Source organism: Neovison vison, chromosome 13 (assembly GCF_020171115.1).
Source record: "Neovison vison isolate M4711 chromosome 13, ASM_NN_V1, whole genome shotgun sequence".
In the NCBI taxonomy this organism is placed as follows: Eukaryota; Metazoa; Chordata; class Mammalia; order Carnivora; family Mustelidae; genus Neogale; species Neogale vison.
In genome coordinates this window covers 128,882,347-128,903,493 of record NC_058103.1, presented here as the reverse complement: position 1 = coordinate 128,903,493, position 21,147 = coordinate 128,882,347, and the positions used below count along the sequence as shown (strand labels likewise).

At 38.4% G+C, this 21,147-nt stretch overlaps 1 protein-coding gene across 5 annotated transcripts in view; it reads left to right on the top strand.

Annotated features, from left to right (window-relative positions):
- Positions 1–21,147, top strand: part of HERC2 (HECT and RLD domain containing E3 ubiquitin protein ligase 2) — a 250,796-nt gene that overhangs the window by 66,473 nt on the left and 163,176 nt on the right. For all 5 annotated transcript variants that reach the window (XM_044232144.1, XM_044232143.1, XM_044232140.1 and 2 more), the window contains exons 12-15: positions 655–806; positions 3,136–3,293; positions 3,383–3,496; positions 14,557–14,808. In XM_044232144.1, the coding sequence (XP_044088079.1) occupies positions 655–806; positions 3,136–3,293; positions 3,383–3,496; positions 14,557–14,808 (676 nt within the window). The remainder of the gene's footprint in view (positions 1–654; positions 807–3,135; positions 3,294–3,382; positions 3,497–14,556; positions 14,809–21,147) is intronic.

Sequence of the window (21,147 nt, the reverse complement as noted above, 5' to 3'; positions counted from 1 at the left end):
CAGGTCATGATCCCGGAGTCCCGGGATCGAGTCCTGCATCAGGCTCCCAGCTCCATGGGGAGTCTGCTTCGCTCTCTGATCTTCTCCTCGCTCATGCTCTCTCTCACTGTCTCTCTCTCAAATAAATAAATAAAATCTTTAAAAAAAAAAAAAAAAGAAACATCTTTTCATTGTGTTTTACTAGTTGTACTTAATAATCTTAAATAATTAAGATCATTTGGGGAAGAATTTCTTAGTTGTTAAAGATCAGGAGCTCTTTACAGTAACATGCATTGCCCATCATGATTCCCATTTGTAAATTAATTTTCCATGTGTAAACTCAGTATACTTTGGGGTCCAGATAGTAACAAATGAGGGAATTGGGCCTTCTGGGGATAGAGCATGTTCCTGTTAAAGGAAGGTGCTGTTTACCTTGAGTTGTGAATTTCACTTCTGTGGAGGTAGCCTAATCATGTCACAGAGCACTTGGAGGCTGCCTGCTCTTCTGTTGGTAGTAGGCAAGGCATCTGGATGATTGGATGGCAGCCTCTAGAAGCTCATGTTTTTTAGTTTGAGGAGACTTTGTTAAAATGAGATGCATAACTGAGAAGAGTCATGCTGTTTTCATTGTCCTTGGACTGCTTAGTAATTTTCTTCCCATTTTTACCCTTTTAGGCCCCACAGCTGGTCCAGGGTCTTGCCTCCAGAAACATTGTAAAGATCGCTGCCCATTCTGATGGTCACCACTACTTGGCTCTGGCAGCGACGGGAGAAGTGTACTCCTGGGGTTGTGGGGATGGTGGACGACTGGGCCATGGGGATACTGTGTACGTATGGTTGATTCTTATAATTGACTTGCTTTCCCTTTGAATTGCTGTATTCAAAATAGGATGGAAAAGAAAATTGTGGCTTGTTGTTTTCCAGCTGCTCGAACATGTAGGGCTAGGGTGGAAAGGCTGTCAAGATATGTCAGCCCCTGAGTTACGCTATGGGAGTTCTGCCCAGAGCACAGAGGATGACATCAGTTGGCCATCCTGTTCTTCTCTCCCAGATTCATGGCTTCCAGCTTTTGCTATTCCCGTTTTAACTGCACATATCAACACCCCACACTGTGGAGTTTCCTAAGGCAAATCCCATACTACTTTTTTCTTCATTCACAAACACTTCTCTGTCAGATAAGGTCCTCCTTTCCTTAAGCCATTCCATTTTCATAGGTACAAAACTCACTAATTTCTTAGTGTCCTATTTTGTGGGAGCTTTTGATTATTGTGAGAGACCAGGAATAAAACAAAATGGTTGTTCTAAGTGCAGGGTTGTAAAAATGGAGAGTTCCCACAGCTGCCACAGAGTGGTGGGAACCATTTAATACGTTGCTGACTTGAGTGGGGAGCCTGGTAGAGAAAAACTTTGGCCTTAGATTAAAATTGAAGATGCATCCCTACTTCAAGGGGGAAAGAGGCATGAACAGCAGAGTTGAGAGGAGTCTGAGCCCCTTATCACTATGGTGGTATGGAAGTGGATATCCCTGGGTAGACTCTCAGACTGTGAAAAAAGCTGAGCAATGTGTATTGTGTATTAATATTCAGGAGAAATATTCCAAACTTGGTAGTGCTGTAAGGGATTCAGACAAATGTGATAAAATGATTGTGAGAAACAGAGGAATGGAAATTGTAGAATTTAGAATTGTTATTCTCAGGCTCTTTTTTATTTTTATTTACTTATTTTTTAAAAAATATTTTATTTATTTATTTGACAGAGATCACAAGTAGGCAGAGAGGCAGTAAGAGAGTGAAGGGGAATCAGGCTCCCTGATGAGCAGAGAGCCAGATGAGGGGCTCTATCTCAGGACCCTGAGATCATGGCCTAAGCCGAAGGCAGAGGCTTAACGCCTTGAACCACCCAGGTGCCCCTATTCTCAGACTCTTAAAGGGGGTTAGATGTGTGGGACACATAGAACTTGAAAGGATGGAGATACAAACTGGAGACCTTAGTTTTTTGCTTCTTTTATGTTATTTGTAATTTGTACTAAACTACAAAAAACTAGTAACAATATAATACTCAGTTGAGATTAAGTGCTAGATGCTAAATTAAATTATTTGTCCATTGTTCGAGAAATTGAGGGAAGAAAAAGAGATCAGTGAAGATGGTAGGAGTTGGAAGGAAACTTTGGAGGATTGAAACTTGAGCTGATCAGGAGGGAGAAGTATCAGATTGGGGTTGTTCAGCACTCCCTGTGCCTATGTGTGCCCATGCATTTATTAATATTTGTATTATTTTATTTATATTTATAAACAGGTGCATTTATTTATTTTGCAGAATAGTGGTTCACAAAGCTAGTAAACCATGTCTTTGGAGAGGGTAGAGTTGCGTGTTGCCAATCACAGTACACATATTCTGGATTATAAATATGTGGCATTTTGCTAGTTCTGAAAGTGAAGAGCCAACTACTAAGACTTCAATCTAATTAATCCTTACTGCCTCCTACTTTTCATTTATAAAATATAGATTGGAATGTGATTAGTAAGCCTTGTTCCTTCATTCCTTCCTCATTTTTTTTAACAAATGTATGAATTTTAACTGTCAGTATGAGGTTTACAGTCCATTTGTTTTGAGTAAAATTTGATGAGTTTCAGCAAATGCACACAGTTGGGGAACCACCACAACTGAGAAAACATTTCTGATGCCCCTGCTACTTTCTTTGGACCCCTTTGCAATCAACCCCTGCTCTCTACTTCCAGTTCCTGATCTGCCTTCTCTCACTATGTGGTATTTTGTTCCTGGCTCTGTTACTTAGCAGAGTTCCTGAGCTTCAGCCAAGTTGTTAGATATGTCAGTAGTTGCTTTGTTCCTGTTGCTGAGTGGTCTATGGATGGGTCACTGTTTTGGACCACTATGAACAAAGCTGCTCGAGACTTGATTGTATGAGTCTTTAACAAACCTGTTTTGATATTCCTGCTGGATGCCATGCTTGGCATTAGGTGCCCAGTAAACATTTAATCATGGAAGTGTTGGGTGTTTGAATTCTGTGTTTCTTAATTATTTCATAAGGTGCCTGGAAGGACAAACTGTCTTGGAACCCTGATAGTTATTTTCTTTGCTAACACCAATAGGGCATGTGTAGAAGGACATTCACATTTGTTTCCTTTCTCTCCGCAGGCCTTTGGAAGAGCCTAAGGTGATATCTGCTTTCTCTGGAAAACAGGCTGGGAAGCATGTGGTGCATATCGCATGTGGAAGCACATATAGTGCGGCTATCACTGCCGAGGGGGAACTGTATACCTGGGGCCGAGGGAACTACGGCCGACTAGGCCACGGTACATTTGCCTTGAGCCAGCTCAAGCTTGCAGTGGGAGGTTACCTCTCTTGTGGATTTTGCAGTAACAATTGTCCTATCTGTTTGAAGGCTCCAGTGAAGATGAAGCCATCCCAATGCTGGTAGCTGGGCTTAAAGGATTGAAGGTCATTGATGTGGCATGCGGGAGCGGGGATGCTCAAACCCTGGCGGTGACGGAGAATGGTATGCAAGGCATATGCTGCCTGGGCTGGTCTTTAGGATGGGGAGTGCCGCTTTCCTTAAGGGAGTGAGCGTTGAAGTAGAGTTCACTCCATGGCTGCCCTTTTGTCCATCTTTAAGTGATGTGCACCTCTGGGTCTATGGCAGAGGTTAAGAAGTTGCAGGACTTTTTTTTTTAAGATTTTATTTATTTATTTGACAGAGAAAGACATAGTGAGAGAGGGAACACAAGCATGGGGAGTGGGAGAGGGAGAAGCACGCTTCCCACAGAGTGGGGAACCCCATTTGGGGTTCGATCCCAGGACGCTGGGATCATGAGCTGAGCTGAAGGCAGATGCTTATTGACTGAGCCACCCAGGCACTCCAAGAAATTACAGGACTTTAAACATCTGTTGCCCACACTCAGAGAACTAGTTAACAGCTGTATCCTTCCCATTTTGCATTTTATTTTTTAATAAAAAAATGAGAGTTACAGTGAAATAATTGACATTCTGAATTGTTTCTGGTTATTCTTATTATATTTCCTAATGTTCAGCTACCTTTGATTTGCTGTGGTAAGTCCTGCTTAGTCTGTGTGGATTCTAGTATGATGTTACATTGTTGGCTTATTTTTAATTTCACTTTTATATTTGTGTTTATTACTGAGATTATACTCATTTTGCTTTTCTTTTGAGGGTACATTTACTAGTTTTGTTGGTTAGAATCTTACTGAATTTTAAAACTGTTTATTTGTTAGTATTGTGGGGGTTTGTCACAATCAGCTGGGGAACTTCTCTCTCTGCCCTGCTGCAGAAGTTGAATATCAGATTGGGAACTGACTGACTTCTGGGGATTACTTTTTTTTTTTTTTTTTAATATTTATTTATTTACTCATTTCAGAGATTGAACTTTGTGATTCATCAGTTGCATATAACACCCAGAGCTCATTACATCTAGTACCCTCCTTTTTTTTTTTTTTTTTAAAAAGATTTTATTTATTTATTTGACAGAGAGAGATCACAAGTAGGCAGAGAGGCAGGCAGAGAGAGAGGAAGGGAAGCAGGCTCCCTGCTGAGCAGAGAGCCCGATGCGGGACTCGATCCCAGGACCCTGAGATCATGACCTGAGCCGAAGGCAGCGGCTTAACCCACTGAGCCACCCAGGCGCCCATCCAGTACCCTCCTTAATGCCCATCACCAATTACTCCATTCCCCCACCCACCTCCCCTCCAACAAACTTTAGTTTGTTTCCTATAGTTAAGAGTCTTTTATGGTTTGTCTCCATCTCTGATTTCCTCTTATTTTTTCTTCCCTTTGCTATGTTCATCTGTTTTGTTTCTTAAATTCCATGTATGAGTGAAATAATCCAGTATTTGTTCATCTCTGACTGACTTATTTTGCTTAGCATAATATCCTCAAGTTCCATCTTGCAACATCTTTGCAAATGGCAAGATTTCATTCTTTTTGATGGTGGAGTAATAATTCTATTGCATATGTATACACCACATCTTCTTTATCCATTCATCTCTTGATAGACATATGGGCTCTTTCCATAGTTTGGCTATTGTGGACGTTGCTGCTATAAACATTGGGGTGCATGTGCCCCTTCCAGTGACTATGTATCCTCTGAATAAATACCTAGTAGTGTGATTGCTGGATTGTAGCGTAGCTGTACTTTTAACTTTTTGAGGAACCTCCAGTATGTTTTCCAGAGTGGCTGCACAGTTCGCATTCCCACCAATAGTGTAAAACTGTTCCCCTTTCTCCGTATTTTCACCAACATCTGTTGTTTCCTGAGTTGTTAATTTTAGCCATTCTGACTGGTATGAGGTGGTTCTTATTATGGTTTTGATCAGTATTTCCCTGATACCAAGTGATGTTAAGTGTTTTTTACATGCATCTATTGGCCATTTGTATGTCTTCTTTGGAGAAATGTCTGTTCACTTCTTCTACCCATTTCTTGATTGGATTATTTGTTCTTTGGGTATTGGTTTGATAAGTTACAGATTTTGGATACCAGCCTTTTATCTAATATGTCATTTGCAAATATCTTCTCCCTTTCTGTAGGTTGCCTTTTAGTTTTGTCGACTGTTTACTTTGCTGTGCAAAAGCTTTTTATCCTGATGAAGTCTCAATAGTTAATTCTTGCTTTTGTTTCCCTTGCCTTTGTACATGTGTCTAGCAAGAATTTGCTGAGACTGAGGTAAAAAATGTTGCTGCCTATGTTCTCCTCTACAATTTTGATGGGTCTCACATTTAGGTCTTTCATTCATTTTGAGTTTATTTTTGTGTGTGGTTTAAGACAGTGGTCCAGTTTCATTCTCCTGCCTGTGGCTAATTTTCCCAACACCAGTTGTTGAAGAGACTGCCTTTTTCCTTTGTTAACCTTTCCTGCTTTGTCAGAGATTAGTTGACTATAAAGTTAAGGGTCCAGTTCTTGGTTTTCTGTTCTGTTCAGCTGATCTATGTGTCTGTTTTTGTGCCATACTGTTTTTATGATTATAGCTTTGTAATTCAGCTTGAAGTCTGGATTTGTGATGCCACCAGCTTTGGTCTTCTTTTTCAACATTCCTTTGGCTTATTTGGGGTCTTTTTAGGTTCCATATAAGGTTTAGGATTGTTTGTTCCAGGTCTGTGAAAAATGCTGATGATAGTATTTTGATAGGGATGGCATTAAATGTGTAGATTGCTTTCAGCTAGCATGGGTATTTTCATAATATTTTGTTCTTCCAATCCATGAGCATGGAATGTTTTTCCATTTCTTTGTGTCTTCCGCAGTTTCTTTTATGAATATTCTATAGTTTTCAGCATACAGATACTTTACCTCTGGTTAGGCTTATTCCTAGGGATCTTAGGGTTTTTGGTGCAATTGTGGGATTGATTCCTTGATTTCTTTTTCTTCTCCTTCATTGTTAGTGCATAGAAAAGCAACTGACTTCTGTACATTGGTTTTATATCCTGCTACTCTCTGCTGAATTCCTGTATAAGTTCTGGCAATTTTTGGGTAGAGTCTTTTGTGTTTTCTACATAGAGTATCATGTCATCTGTGAAGAGTAAGAGTTTGACTTCATTGCTGATTTGGATGCCTTTTATTTCTTTCTGTTGTCTGATTGTTGTGGCTAGACTTCCAGTACTGTGTTGAACAGAAGTGGTGAGAGTGAACATCCCTGTCAGTTTTTCCCCATTGAGAATGGTATTCTCTGTGGCCTTTTCATAGATGGCTTTTATGATACTGAGGTTTGTTCCCTCTATTCCTACATTGCAGAGAGTTTTTATCAAGAAAGGATGATATATTTTTGTCAAATACTTTTTCTGCATCAGTTGAGAGGATCGCATGATTCTTGTCCTTTTTTTTGTTGATGTGGTATATCAAATTGATTTATTTGTGGATGTTGAACCTCCCTTGCAGCCCAGGAATAAATCCCACTTGGTTGTGGTGAATATCCTTTTGATGTATTGTTGAATCCTATTAGCTAGTATCTTGATGAGAATTTTTGCATCCCTATTCATCAAGGATCTTGGTTCGTAATTCTCCTTTTTGGAGGGGTCTTTGGTTTTGAGATCAAGGTAATACTGGCCTCATAGAATGAGTTTAGAAGTTTTCCTTCCATTTCTGTTTTCTTCAGCTTCAGAAGAATAGGTATTAATCTTTCTTAAATGATTGGTAGAATCCCCTGTGAGGCCACCTGGACTTGGACTCTTCCTTGTTGGGAGATTTTTGATTGCTGCTTGGGTTTCTTTCCTGGTTACAGGTGTGTTCAGGTTTTCTATTTCTTCCTGTTTCAGTTTTGGTAGTTTTCATGTTTAGGAGTGCATCCGTTTCTTCCAGATCGCCAAATTTGTCGGCATGTATTTGCCCGTGATATGCTTTTACAATTGTATGTTTTCGGTGTTGGTTGTGATCTCTCCTCTTTCATTTATGATTTTATTTATTTGGGTCTTTTCTCTTTTCTTATTGATAAGGCTCGCCAGGGGTTTATCGATCTTACTAATTCTTTCAAAAAACCAGCACTTAGTTTCGTTGATCTCTTCTACTGTTCTTGACTTATATTTCATTGATTTCTGCTCTGGTCTTATTATTTTTTTCCTCCTGCTGGATTTATTTCATTTGCTGTTCTTTTTCCAGCTCCTTTAGGCTAAAGTTAGATTGTGTGTATAAGACTTATCTTGTTTCTTGAGAAAGACCTGTTTTGCTATATCCTTTCCTCTTAGGACTGCCTTTGCTGCATCCCAGAATATGTGAACTATTGTGTTTTCATTTTCATTTGCTTCAATGTATTTTTTAATTGTTCTTTAGTTTCCTGGTTGTCCCATTCATTCTTTAGTAGGTTGCTCTTAACCTCTGTGTATCTGTGTTCCTTCTAAATCTTACCTTGTGATTGAGTTCAAGTTTTAAAGCATGTGGTTTGAAAATATGCGTGGTATAATCTCAGTCTTTTGGTTCTAGTTGAGACCCAATTTGTGATGCAGTATGTGATCTATTCTGGAGAATGTTCCATGTGCTCTTGAGAGGAATGTGTATTCTGTTGCTTTAGGATGAAATCCTCTGAATATTTCTGTTAAGTCCCTCTGGTCCAGTGTGTCATTCAAAGCTCTTGTTTCCTTATTGATCTACTTAGATGATCTTTCCTCTCTGTGAGTGGGGGAGTTAAAGTCCCTTACTTTTATTGTATTATTATTATCATGAAAGTGTTTCTTTAATTTTGTTATTAATTGGCTTATATCTTTGCCTGCTCCCAATGTAGGGGCATAAATATTTACAACTGTCAGATCTTCTTGTTGGATAGACCCTTTTATTATGACTCATTGTCCTTCCTCATCTCTTATTATAGTCTTCGGTTTAAAATCTAGTTTGTGTGGTATAAGGATGGCTACTCCAGCTTTCTTTTGATGTTCATTAGCATGATAAATGATTCTCCAACCTCTCACTTTCAATTTGAATGTGTCTTTGGGTCTAAGATGAATCTCTTATAGACAGCATATTGATGGGTCTTTTTTTTTTTTAATCCATTCTGTTACCTTCTATTTTTTGATTGGAGCAGTTAGTCTTTTTTAATATTCAGAGTAATTTTTTTTTTTTTAAGATTTTATTTATTTATTTGACAGAGAGAGATCACAAGTAGGCAGAGAGGCAGGCAGAGAGAGAGAGAGGAGGAAGCAGGCTCCCTGCTGAGCAGAGAGCCCGATGCGGGACTCGATCCCAGGACCCTGAGATCATGACCCGAGCCGAAGGCAGTGGCTCAACCCACTGAGCCACCCAGGCGCCCCAGAGTAATTATTGAAGGATATGAATTTAGTGCCTTTGTATTACCTATGAAGTCGCTGTTTCTGTATATTGTTTCTGTTCCTTTCTGGCCTTTGTTACTTTTGGGTTCTCTCTTTGCTCAAGAATCCCCTTTAATATCTCTTGTGGAGCTGGTTTAGTGTTCACAAATTCCTTTAGTTTCTCTTTGTCCTGGTATCTCTTTCTCTCTCTTTCTATTCTGAATGAGAGCCCTGCTGGATAAAGTATTCTTGGCTGCATATTTTTCCCATTTAGCATGCATGTTGAATATATTATGTCAGTCCTTTCCAGCCTGCCTGGCCTCTGTGGACAGGTCTGCTCTCAGCTTTTTTAAAAAAATTTTATTTATTTGAGAGAGTGACAGTGAGAGAGCATGAGCAAGGAGAAGGTGAGAAGAGAAGCAGATTTCCCATGGAGTTGGGAGCCCGGTGCAGGACTCGATCCCAGGACTCCGGGATCATGACCTGAGCTGAAGGCAGTCACTTAACCGACTGAGCCACCCAGGCGCCCCTGCTCTCAGCTTTTTGTGTCTGCCTTTGTATGTTCAGGACCTCTTGTCCTGAGCTGCTTTCAGGATTTTCTCTTCATCTCTGAAATTTGCAAGCATCACTGTTAATATGTCAAGGTATTTACCTGTTTTTATTGATCTTGAAGGGGTTTTCTGGGCATTCTGGACTTGAGTGCCCATTTCCTTCCCCAAATTAGTACTTAGCTCTAATTTGTTCAAATGAATTTTTCTGCTCATCTCCCCTCCCCCTATCTTCTGGGACTGCCCCCATTATCTGGATATTATTTTGCTTTATGGTATTTGAGTTCTTGAAGTCATCCTTCATGATCCTGTAGTTTCCCCCCACCCCCCACCTCAGGTTCCTTATTTTACATGATTTTTCTTATGAATCAGTGACTCACTCTTTTGCCTACTTTATCTTTGCTGTTTGAGCCTCCAATTGTGACTGCATCTGAGTAATAGCATTTTAAATTTTGGCCTGAGTAGATTTTACTCTTCTATTTATACAGTAAGGGATTCTCTGTTGTCTTCTTTGATTTTTTTCAAGCCCATACCAGTATCTTTATAATCATTGTTTTAAATTCTAGTTCAGACATCTTATTTATATCTGTTATTGATAAAATCCCTGGCAGTGAGTATTACCTCCTGTTCTTTCTTTTGGTGTGAGTTTCTCCATCTTATTGTTATGTTGAGGAAAAAATAGAAGAAGATGAGAGAATAGACAAAAATAACAAAGGAAAAAACAAAACAAACCAGAAGAAACAAAAACAAAGCAAAATAAGAAAAAAATCAAACAAGAAGTAAAACAAAACAAAACAATAAACTAGATCTTGGGTGTGTTTTGGTCTGTTTGTTAAAAGAAACTATATCCAATTAAAAAAAAAAAAGAAACTATATCCTACAATGGAATATCATGCAACCATCAAAAGAAATGAAATCTTGCCATTTGTAATGACGTGGGTGAAAATAGAGGGTATTATACTGAGTGAAATAAGTCAATCAGAGAAAGACAATTATCATATGATCTCTGATATGAGGAATTTGAGAGGCAGGACGGGGGGTTTGGAGGGTAGGGAAGAAAAAAAATGAAACAAGATGAGATCAGGAGGGAGACAAACTGTAAGAGACTCTTAATCTCACAAAACAAACTGAGGGTTGCTGGGGGTAGGGGGGTAGGGAGAGGGTGGTTGGGTTATGCACATTGGGGAGGGTATGTGATAATGGTGAATGCTGTGAAATGTGTAAGCCTGATGATCCACAGACCTGTACCCCTGGGGCAAATAATACATTATATGTTAATTAAAAAAAAGGAAACTATATCCCAAAATAGTGAAGAAAGATAATTGTATATATATAGAAAAATAAAATACAATGAAAGTAAACAAAAAAAAATATATATATACTATATATATAGTATATATATAAAAATTATTCATTCATCTGTTAAAGGGTAGTAGTTAAAGAAGATGTGGTTGATATATACAATGGAATATTACTCAGTCATCATAAAGGATGAATACCCGCCATTTGATTGACATGGATGGAACTGGAGGAGATTATGCTAAGTGAAATAAGTAGAGAAAGACAATTAGCATATAGTTTCACTTATATGTGGAACATAAGGAATATCACAGAGGACATTAGGGGAAGAAAAACTCCAGGGGGGGAATCAGAGAGGGAGACGAACCATGAGAGACTTTGGACTCTGGGAAACAATCTGAGAGTTTCAGGGGGAGGGAATGAAGGGATGGGTTAATCTTGTGGTGGGTATTAAGGAGGGCACAGCACTGGGTGTTATACACAAATAACGATCATGGAACACTGCATCAAAAATTAATGATGTACTCTATGGTGACTAACAATAAAAAAAAATAAAAATTGAGAAAGAATAAAAGAATTGAAAAAATAAAATAACTGAATGAAAATAAAGCTGGAAGATGAAAGAACTGAAAAACCCCCACCAATGCTATATACTCTTTTCCCTAAGAACCAAAGTTTTGCAGTTCTCTATCTAATCTGTAGACGTGGTGCTATTCAGTTTTTCCTGCTGGTCATTTGGTAGAAGGGCCTTTTGCACCGATACTCAGGTTCTCTTGTCCTGGTGAAATTGCGCCTCCCTTGCCAGGGTGCTGGGCTCTGTTTAAGTAGCTCTGATTGCGCTTTGTTTAAGTGGCTCTGATTGCACTGTGTGACCCTGTTTTGCTCCTTGAACGCTTTCAGCACTGATGGCTGGATGAAAATCATGGTGCCCGAATCTTTATCCCTAGAGCTGAAAGTTTGTACCTCTCCTCTTCAGTGAACCCTCACAGAAAAGCTGTCAGTGACTCTGTCTCCCTGGTTTCTGTCCAAACTCTGTTCACTCAGCCTATGACGGAGTGTTTTTATCTCAGGTATGTGCTGAAGTTTCCGGTCTCCACAAACTTTTATGGACTTTTGAGACTTGGTCCCATGCTGTTCCTCCTGGAAGTTTGTGGGATGTCTTGCTGAGCTTCTGCCTTTTGCCGAGACCCTGTCCAGAGCGTGGTTGTGTGACTATGCAGTAGTTCATAGTTTACTGTTTACAGTTTACAGCAACACACAGCAGAAAGCTGGCATCTAGACTTGTTGTTTTCATTCTGCTTCCCCACTCCGCTGCCTTGGAACTCTGTCACACTCAGCTACTCCCATTCTTCTTGTGGCCCCGGGGATCCTGAGACTATGCTGTCCCACCTGGGATTCCAATCTGCTTTGCCATCTGAGTGCCTTTAATCCAGGGATGTCCCCCATTGTAGCAGACTCCTAAAATTTCCAATTTTGTATCCTACTGCTTTTAATACTTTGCAGTAGCCTTCTTAAGTAGGCTCCTTCCTCTCTGCAGCTTTCTCAAATATATCATCCTGGATACCAAGTCTCCGCACCGCCTACCTTCCAAAAAGTGGTTGCTTTTCTATTTGTAGAATTGTAGCATTTCTTTTCTCAGATTTCCTCTTTTCACAGGTGTTCAGAATGATTTGATAACTATCTAGCTGAATTCCAGGGACCAGACAAACTTAGGGTCCGCTACTCCTCCACCATCTTAACTCCCCTCCCTGGGGATTTCTTTAGTGAGAGGAGAAAGGATATTTTGAGCATTTTCATACCCACATAGGACTCCTCGCCTAAAAGGATAGACATAGAGGCATCTTCTGCTATTGTAAGTGTTTGAGAAAAGATGGTCTTTTTTTTTTTTCCAATTTATTTATTTTCAGAAAAACAGTATTCATTATTTTTTCACCACACCCAGTGCTCCATGCAAGCTGTGCCCTCTATAATACCCACCACCTGGTACCCCAACCTCCCACCCCCCCGCCACTTCAAACCCCTCAGATTGTTTTTCAGAGTCCATAGTCTCTCATGGTTCATCTCCCCTTCCAATTTACCCAAAAGCACATACCCTCCCCAATGTCCATAACCCTACCCCTCTTCTACCAACCCCCCTCCCCCCAGCAACCCACAGTTTGTTTCGTGAGATTAAGAGTCACTTATGGTTTGTCTCCCTCCCTATCCCATCTTGTTTCATGGATTCTTCTCCTACCCACTTAAGCCCCCATGTTGCATCACCACTTCCTCATATCAGGGAGAACATATGATAGTTGTCTTTCTCTGCTTGACTTATTTCGCTAAGCATGATACGCTCTAGTTCCATCCATGTTGTCGTAAATGGCAGGATTTCGTTTCTTTTGATGGCTGCATAGTATTCCATTGTGTATATATACCACATCTTCTTGATCCATTCATCTGTTGATGGACATCTAGGTTCTTTCCATAGTTTGGCTATTGTGGACATTGCTGCTATAAACATTCGGGTGCACGTGCCCCTTTGGATCACTACGTTTGTATCTTTAGGGTAAATTCCCAGTAGTGCAATTGCTGGGTCATAGGGCAGTTCTATGAGAAAAGATGGTCTTATCAGTCATCTTGAAGTTCTCTTCTTCTGACATGAAGCTTTCAATTTGACATCTTACTGTTTTTAAATCTCCATGTTGAGTGATTGGTAGATTTTATAAACCTCTTAACCAGAAGGTCTTTCCTTAAATAAGCCTTATTATTGTTCTTGAATTCTTCGTGTGAAACTGCTATGTAAATAAAGCTGTGTGAAGTTTTGACTAAGTCGTTGTGATTGGTAACTATGCATGCTGTTTACCTCACATTGGTGTTTGGACATTTAGGGAAAGGTCCCTGCTACATTACTGTATTTTGTATTTGCATTACTGTATTATTGATATAGTAGAAGCATCCTGACCTGTGAGATCTGGTTCTGGGGTGACAGGGTCATTGAAAACATTGGAGGAAGTGGGAATTGCCAGCTGAGCTATGTGAACAACAGGCATTTTGCAAGACATAAAAGTGTATGCACATTCTCTGATGTTTGTGTGTGGGTTTGTTGCATTGAGCATTGGTGTGTTTATGTCAAAATGACCACCCACTAGTGTATAATCTACAATTTTAGATTAGGGATTGGCTCTTTTTGCAAATAGATTTGTATTGGAATGCCACCTTGCTTACTAATTGTCTGTGGCTGCTTTCCTTTGACAGTGGAACGCTTGGATACTTGTGACAGAGATCACATTGCCCACAAAGCCTAAAAAAATATTTACCATCTGAACTTTAACAAAAAAGTTTGTTGATCTTTAGTTTAGATTATTTAAAATAGAATTTCTTTTTTCTTACTTTACAATTTTTAGCAGTTTTTTTAGTAATTCACATTTATTACATTTTTGCAGAGTTTTTAGCTTAGTTATCAGAGTTGAAAGAATATAACCACACTTCTGTAATTTGTTTTATCCCTTTATGTAATATTTAACTAGATTATGCTAACAAATGTTATTGGAAATAAATGCTGTCATGCAGTTAACTTGTGGTGAGCATAACAGGAACAGTGTGTGGGGCAGACCTGGGAGACAGTGGTCAAGGAGCTGTAACTTTTTGTGGTGGGCCAAGTTAAGGTATTTTATGGAGGCAGTGGAGTTTTTGTTCTGTTTTCACTACTAGCTTGAACTGAACCCACTCGTTGAGCCCAAACTAGTAAGGGTCAGGAGTTTGTTATTCTTTTAACTAAAACAAAAAGAAAACCCAGCTATCCTTTTCTTAATTGCTTCTGTATCAACCTGAAGTATCAACTAGATTTCATTTGGTAGAAGTCACCTGTGTAGTGTTAACTAAATATATTAGTGGTCTAGGTTTGTTATGGGTTATATTGAGTATTTTCAGCCATTTAAAAGTTGCATTAAGATATACAGTTACTTTTACTGAAATATATTTGTGTTTTTTTTAGGTCAAGTGTGGTCTTGGGGAGATGGTGACTATGGGAAATTGGGCAGAGGTGGTAGTGATGGCTGCAAAACACCGAAGCTTATTGAAAAGCTTCAGGATTTGGATGTCGTGAAGGTTCGATGTGGAAGTCAATTTTCTATAGCTCTGACGAAAGATGGCCAAGTTTATTCATGGGGAAAAGGTGACAACCAGAGACTTGGGCATGGAACAGAAGAACATGTTCGTTATCCCAAACTCTTGGAAGGCTTGCAAGGTGAGTGCAAAATGTAAACTTTTAAAACTCTTTGAAGCTTTTTCTTTAGTAATCTTTTAAAGTTTTCAGGTTTTTCTTTTTTTTTTTAACCTAATATTTCATGAATGATTTACATTAGAAGGCTTTTACCCACATTTTCGTAGGTATGAATAATAATGGAAAGTAGTTTATCTCTATTAAAAAATGGTGTAGGGCATGTCAGTGGCTCAGTCCGTTTAGTGTCTGCCTTTGGCTCAGGTCATGATCCCAGAGTCCTGCGATTAAGTCCCACATCGGGCTCCCTGCTCTGCAGGAAGCCTGCTTCTCCCTCTGCCTCTACCTCTCTCTCTCTGTCTCTCCTGAATAAAATATATTTTAAAAAATGGTGTAGAATTATTCTCACCAGATTTCATTTGAAACTCATTCAATTATACTAATATTGGTAAGTCCTTTTTGTGGCAGGCATCTTTTCATCATTAAGTAAGCTAGCCTTAGTGAAGTTAACTTCTATCGGTGAGGTTACAAGTAGTTATACTGGAGGTATGGCTAAGATGATAGATACGCATGGTGCTGTGGGAGCATAGTAGGAGATAAGATTGGTGTGTGGAGGGGGCGCCTGGGTGGCTCAGTGGGTTAAAGCCTCTGCCTTCGGCTCGGGTCATGATCCCAGGGTCCTGGGATCGAGCCCCGCATCGGGCTCTCTGCTCAACAGGGAGCCTGCTTCCCTCACCCCTCCTCTTTCTGCCTGTCTCTTTGCCTACTTCTGATCTCTGTCTGTCGAATAAATAAATAAAATCTTAAAAAAAATAAAAAAAAGATTGGTGTGTGGAGGGGTCTCATTTGAACTTATGATGGGTAAATCCTGCTTGTTTGGTTTCAAGGGCAGCCAGGATGCATTCCAGATAGAATGGGAGCCAAGGCATGTAGGTGTACTTTGAAGATGCCTTCTTAAGTATGGGACAGGTTGGTGATAGGTGTATCAGGTAGCCTGTAGTGCTAAACGGGGTGGCCAGACTGTTTTTTAAAGGAGTAAATGGTAAATATTTTAGGTTTGAGTATCATACATTGTATGTCTCAACTACTGTTTCTGGTGTTGTAGCCCAAAAGAATCCATAGATAATATATAAATTTAAACACATTGGGCCTGGCTGTGTTGTAGTACAACTTCATTCATAAAAACAGCCCTTGACCTTATTTGCATGAGGGACGGAGTTTGTTGAATCCCTGAACTAGATTCTACTTTGTTTATGTTTTTGCTTTTTTGTCAAGGGAATTTGGAATTGAGACTTTTACATGGGACTTGCTTGTTTCTTTCACCATCATCATTATTTTAAAATATATTAATACCTTGGGGTACCTGGGTTAGTTAAGTGTCTGACTCTTGGTTTTGGTTCAGGTCGTGATCTCAGGGTCATGAGATTGGAGCCCCCACATTGGGCTCTGTGCTTGACAAGGAGTCTCTTTGAGATTCCCTCTCTTCCTCTCTCTGCCTCTCCCTGCTTGCACATGCATGTGCTTTCTCCTTTTCTCTAAAAAAAAAAAAAAAAATCGTAAAATCTTTAAAACATATTAATACCAAGAAGATATTATAGTATTTGTCATTTTCTAAGTTTCTGAGATAAGTTGTAGGGTAATACAGTTGGTTGTATGTTATGGAGCTGTGATTGAATTTTGTTAGCCTTCTTGTTCATACATTTTTTTCACTTAGTAAAGGAAATCTGCTTCCTCAGCTACACTTATTAGATACAGAGATGAAATATGTTAATATGAAAGCATTTAAATGATTGATGGTACAGTCATTTTGGTCATCACTTATGTCAGCGTATGATAAGCTCAAGATAAAATTGTTCTCCTTACTCTGGTAGAGTTTTGTAGCTGAATTACTTTTGATGTTGACATTTTTGAAAACATCTCTTGTGTTGGTAATGTTAGATTTACTTTTAAGCAAAAATACAATGCTTTAATACTATTTAAATAGGAAAAAATATACTTGTATCATTTTGCTGTGGAGAAAAAGATTTTGTTTTAAAAGCTTTGTTAGTGAAGATAGCCCACAACCTGGGCTATAAAGCACATGTTAACATATTTAAAAGAAGAGAGATCAAACAATGTCTGGTTTCAGACTATAAGGGAATTAAACTAAAAATTGTATCAGAAAGATACTTGGAAAATCCCCAAATATGTGGAGATTAAAAAACAAACTTCCAAATAACACATGGTCAAACCAAAATCTTAAGAGAAATTTTAAAATATTTTGAACTAAATGAAAATGAGAACAACTTACCAAAATTTGTGGGATGCAGTGAAAGTAGTGCTTAGAAGGAAATTAATAACATTGAAAGCATATGTTAGAAAAGAAGAAAAATCTAAAGTAAGTAATCTTTGTGTACAGGAAAGAAAACCATAAATAAAATGTAAAGCCTGGATGGCTCAGTTGGTTAAGCATTTGAATCTTGATATTGGCTTAGGTCATGATCTCAGGCTTGTGAGATTGAGCCCCCACTGGGCTCTACACTGGGCATGGAGCCTGCTTAAGATTCTCTCTCTTCCTCTCTCTCTGCATCCCTCCTCTCTCAAAACAACAACAACAACTACAACAATGAAAACAAACCACCAAAATGTAAAAGCAACCTATAGAACATAGAATGGGAGAAAATATTTATAAATCATATATCTGATAAGGGATTAACATCCAAAATATATAAAGAACTCTTAAAATTCAGTGGCAAAACAAAAACCTACCCCATAGCCAATTTTATTAAAAATTAGGAAGAGGATCTGCGTAGACATTTTTCCAAAGATGAGTTCTAGATGGCTAGCAGGTACATGAAAAAGGTGCTCAACATCATTAATCTTCAGAGAAATGCACATCAAAACTACAGGTGAGAGAACACTTCAAACCTATTTGAATGGCTATTATCAAAAAGACAAAGTGTTGGTGAAGATGTGGAGAAAAAGAAACTGTTGTGCAATGTTGATGGAAATGTGAATTGGTATAGCAACTGTAGAAAACAGTAAGGAGGCTTCACAAAAAATTAAAAAGAGAACTACCAGATGATTCTGAATTCCACTCCTGGGTGTTTATCTGAAGCATGTAAATATGCGAACTCAGAAAGGTATTGGCATCCTCCTGTTTGTTGCAGCATTATTCACAGTAACCAAGATATGGAAGGAAACAACCTAAGTGTCCCATTGATAGATGAGTAGATAAAGAAAATGTAGTATATACATATGATGGAATATTATTCAGCCATAGAAAAGATGGTAATGCTTTTGTGTTAACATGGATGGACCTTGAGGGCATTATGCTAAAAAAATAGGTCAGATAGAGACAGATAAACACTGTATAAGTCTACTTGTATGTGAAATAAAAAAAAAAAAACCCAAACTCCCCCCAAACCCCCACCAAACTCATAGATGCTGGGAATAGATTGGTGGTTGCCAGAGTTGGGGATTGCAGGGGGTGGGTAAAGTGGGTGAAGGTGGTCAGAAAGTACAAATTCCCAGTTGTGAAATAAGTCCTGCAGATATAATATATAGAATGGTGACTGTAGCTATTAACACCTTACTGTATATTTGAAAGTTGCCAAGAGAACAGATCTTAAAAGCTCTCATCACCGGAAAAAAAATTTGTGATCATGTATGGTTATAGATGTTAAAAAAAATATCAATAGTCTAAGTTTCCGCCTTAGGTAACTAGATGTCGGAGAGCAAATTGAATCCAAAATAAGAAGTAAAGAAATAATGAGAATTAGAGAAGAAATCAGTGAAATTGAAAACAGAAAATCAATAGAGAAGTTCAAGGAAACCAAAAGCTGGTTCTTTGAAAAGATTAATATACTTTTAAAAGTATACTTTAGGCTAAGAAAAATATAAAATATAAAAGTATACTTTATATAATATATATTTTATATAATATATAATATATTATATAAAATATATATTATATAAAATATAAATATAAAAGTATACTTTAGGCTAAGAAAAAAGGAAAACATGGCACAAATTACTAATATCAGAAATGAAAGAGAAAACATTACTACAGATCCTGTTAACATTGTAGAGGCGATAAAGGAATACTAAGAACAACTCTATGCCCGCAAATTTGGTAACTTTGATGAAATGAACCATTTTTAAAAGACACAATTTGCCAAAATTCATATAAGAAGAAATAGACCAATTGAATAGGCTTACATCTCTTAAAGAAATTAAGTCAATAATTAATAACTTTCCAAAACAGAAAGCACGATGCCCAGATGGGTTTAGTGGTGAATTCTATCAAAAATTTCAGGAAGAAATTAATACCAGTTCTCTATAATATCTTTCGGAGAATAGAAGCAAAAGGAATACTTCTTAATTCATTCTGCAAGGCCAGCATTACCCTAATACCAAAGCCAGACAAAAGTATTACTAGAAAAGAAAATTACAGACCAACATCTCTCATGAATATAGATGCAAAAATCTTCAACAAAATATTAGCAAATTAAATTCAACAATGTATAGAAAGAATTAAACATCACCACCAAATTGAATTTATTCTACATATGCAATGCTGGCTAGTTCGACATTCAAAAACCAATTAATGTAATCCATAGAATTGAGAGAGTAAGAAGAAAAATCACATGAGCATATTAATAGCTGCAGAAAAGCTTTCGGTTAAGTCCAGTACCTGTTCATGATAAAAACTTTCAGCAAACTAGGAATGGAGAGAACTTCATGAACTTGATAAAGAATATCTATAAAAATCCTACAGCTAATGTCATACTTAGTGGTGAGAAACTTGAAGCTTTCCCACTAAGATAAAGTACAAGGGGAAGATGTCTCATCTCACTGTTTCTTTTCAAAATCATACTGGAAGTTCTAGCTAATGCAACAAAACCGCGAAAGGATATTAAAGGTATACAGATAGAGAAGGAAGAAACAAAACTATCTTTGTTCACAGATGACATGAATGTTTATGTAGAAAATCTAAAAGGATTAACAAAAAAAAGAGGTAATAAATGATTATAGCAGACTTGCAGGATACAACGCTAATTAATGTACCAAAGTCACTTGGTGTATACCTTAGTTCCTATATACCAGCAACTAAGAAGTGGATTTTGAAATAAAAACAAAATACCGTTTACATTAGTATTAAAAAAGTGAGATACATAGGTTTAATTCTAACAAAGTAAGTATAAGTCCTTTATGAGGAAAATTACAAAACTGATGAATGAGATCGAAGGAGAACTAATAAATTGAGAGATATTCTATGTTCATGAGTAGGAAAACTGAACACTAATTTCTTTCTATCTTGATCTATAGATTTAATACAAGACAAACTGATTCTAAATTTTATGTGGAAAGACAAAAGACCTAGAATAGCTAACACAGTATTGAAGGAGAAGGTCAGGTTGAGGACTGACACTACCCAACTTCAAGACTTAATATAAAGCTGTAGTGGGGTGCCTGCGTGGCTCAGTGGGCTAAAGCCTCTGCCTTCGGCTCGAGTCATGATCTCAGGGTCCTGGGATCAAGCCCCACATCGGGCTTTCTGCTCAGCAGGAGCCTTCTTCCCCCTTTATCTCTGCCTGCCTCTCTGCCTACTTGTGATCTCTCTCTCTCTCTAAAATAAATAAATAAAATTAAAAAATATATATAAAGCTGTAATAATCAAGAAAGCATGGCATTGGGGCACCTGGGTAGCCCAGTGATCATGCCTTCAGCTCAGGTCATGGTCCCAGGATCCTGGGATCGAGCCCTGCATCGGGCTCTCTGCTCAGTGGGGAGCCTGCTTCCCCCTCTCTCTCTGCCTGCCTCTCTGCCTACTTGTGATGTCTATTTGTCAAATAAATAAAATCTTTATATAAAAAAAAGGGCATGGCATTGACTAAAGTATAGACAAATAGATCATTGGAACAAAATAGCTGAGAAATAGACCTGCATAAGTATAGTTAATTAATCTTTGAGAAGGGAGCCAAAGCAATACAATGAAGCAAAGGTAGCTTTTTCAACAAATGGTTTTGGAACAAGTAGACATTCACATGCCAAAAACAAAAAAAAACCCCAAAATGCAAAAAACCCCAAAAGAAACAGTGAATAATTGATCATGGGTGAGGCTATGCATGTGTTGGGGTGGGAAGTATATGGGAAATCTCTATGCCTTTTTCTTTTTTTTTTTTTTTTTTAAGATTTTATTTATTTATTTACAGAGAGAGATACAAGTAGGCAGAGAGGCAAGCAGAGAGAGAGAGGGGGAAGCAGGCTCCCTGCTGAGCAGAGAGCCCGTTGTGGGACTCGATCCCAGGACCCTGATTCATGACCCGAGCCGAAGGCAGCGGCTTAACCCACTGAGCCACCCAGGCGCCTCTCTATGCCTTT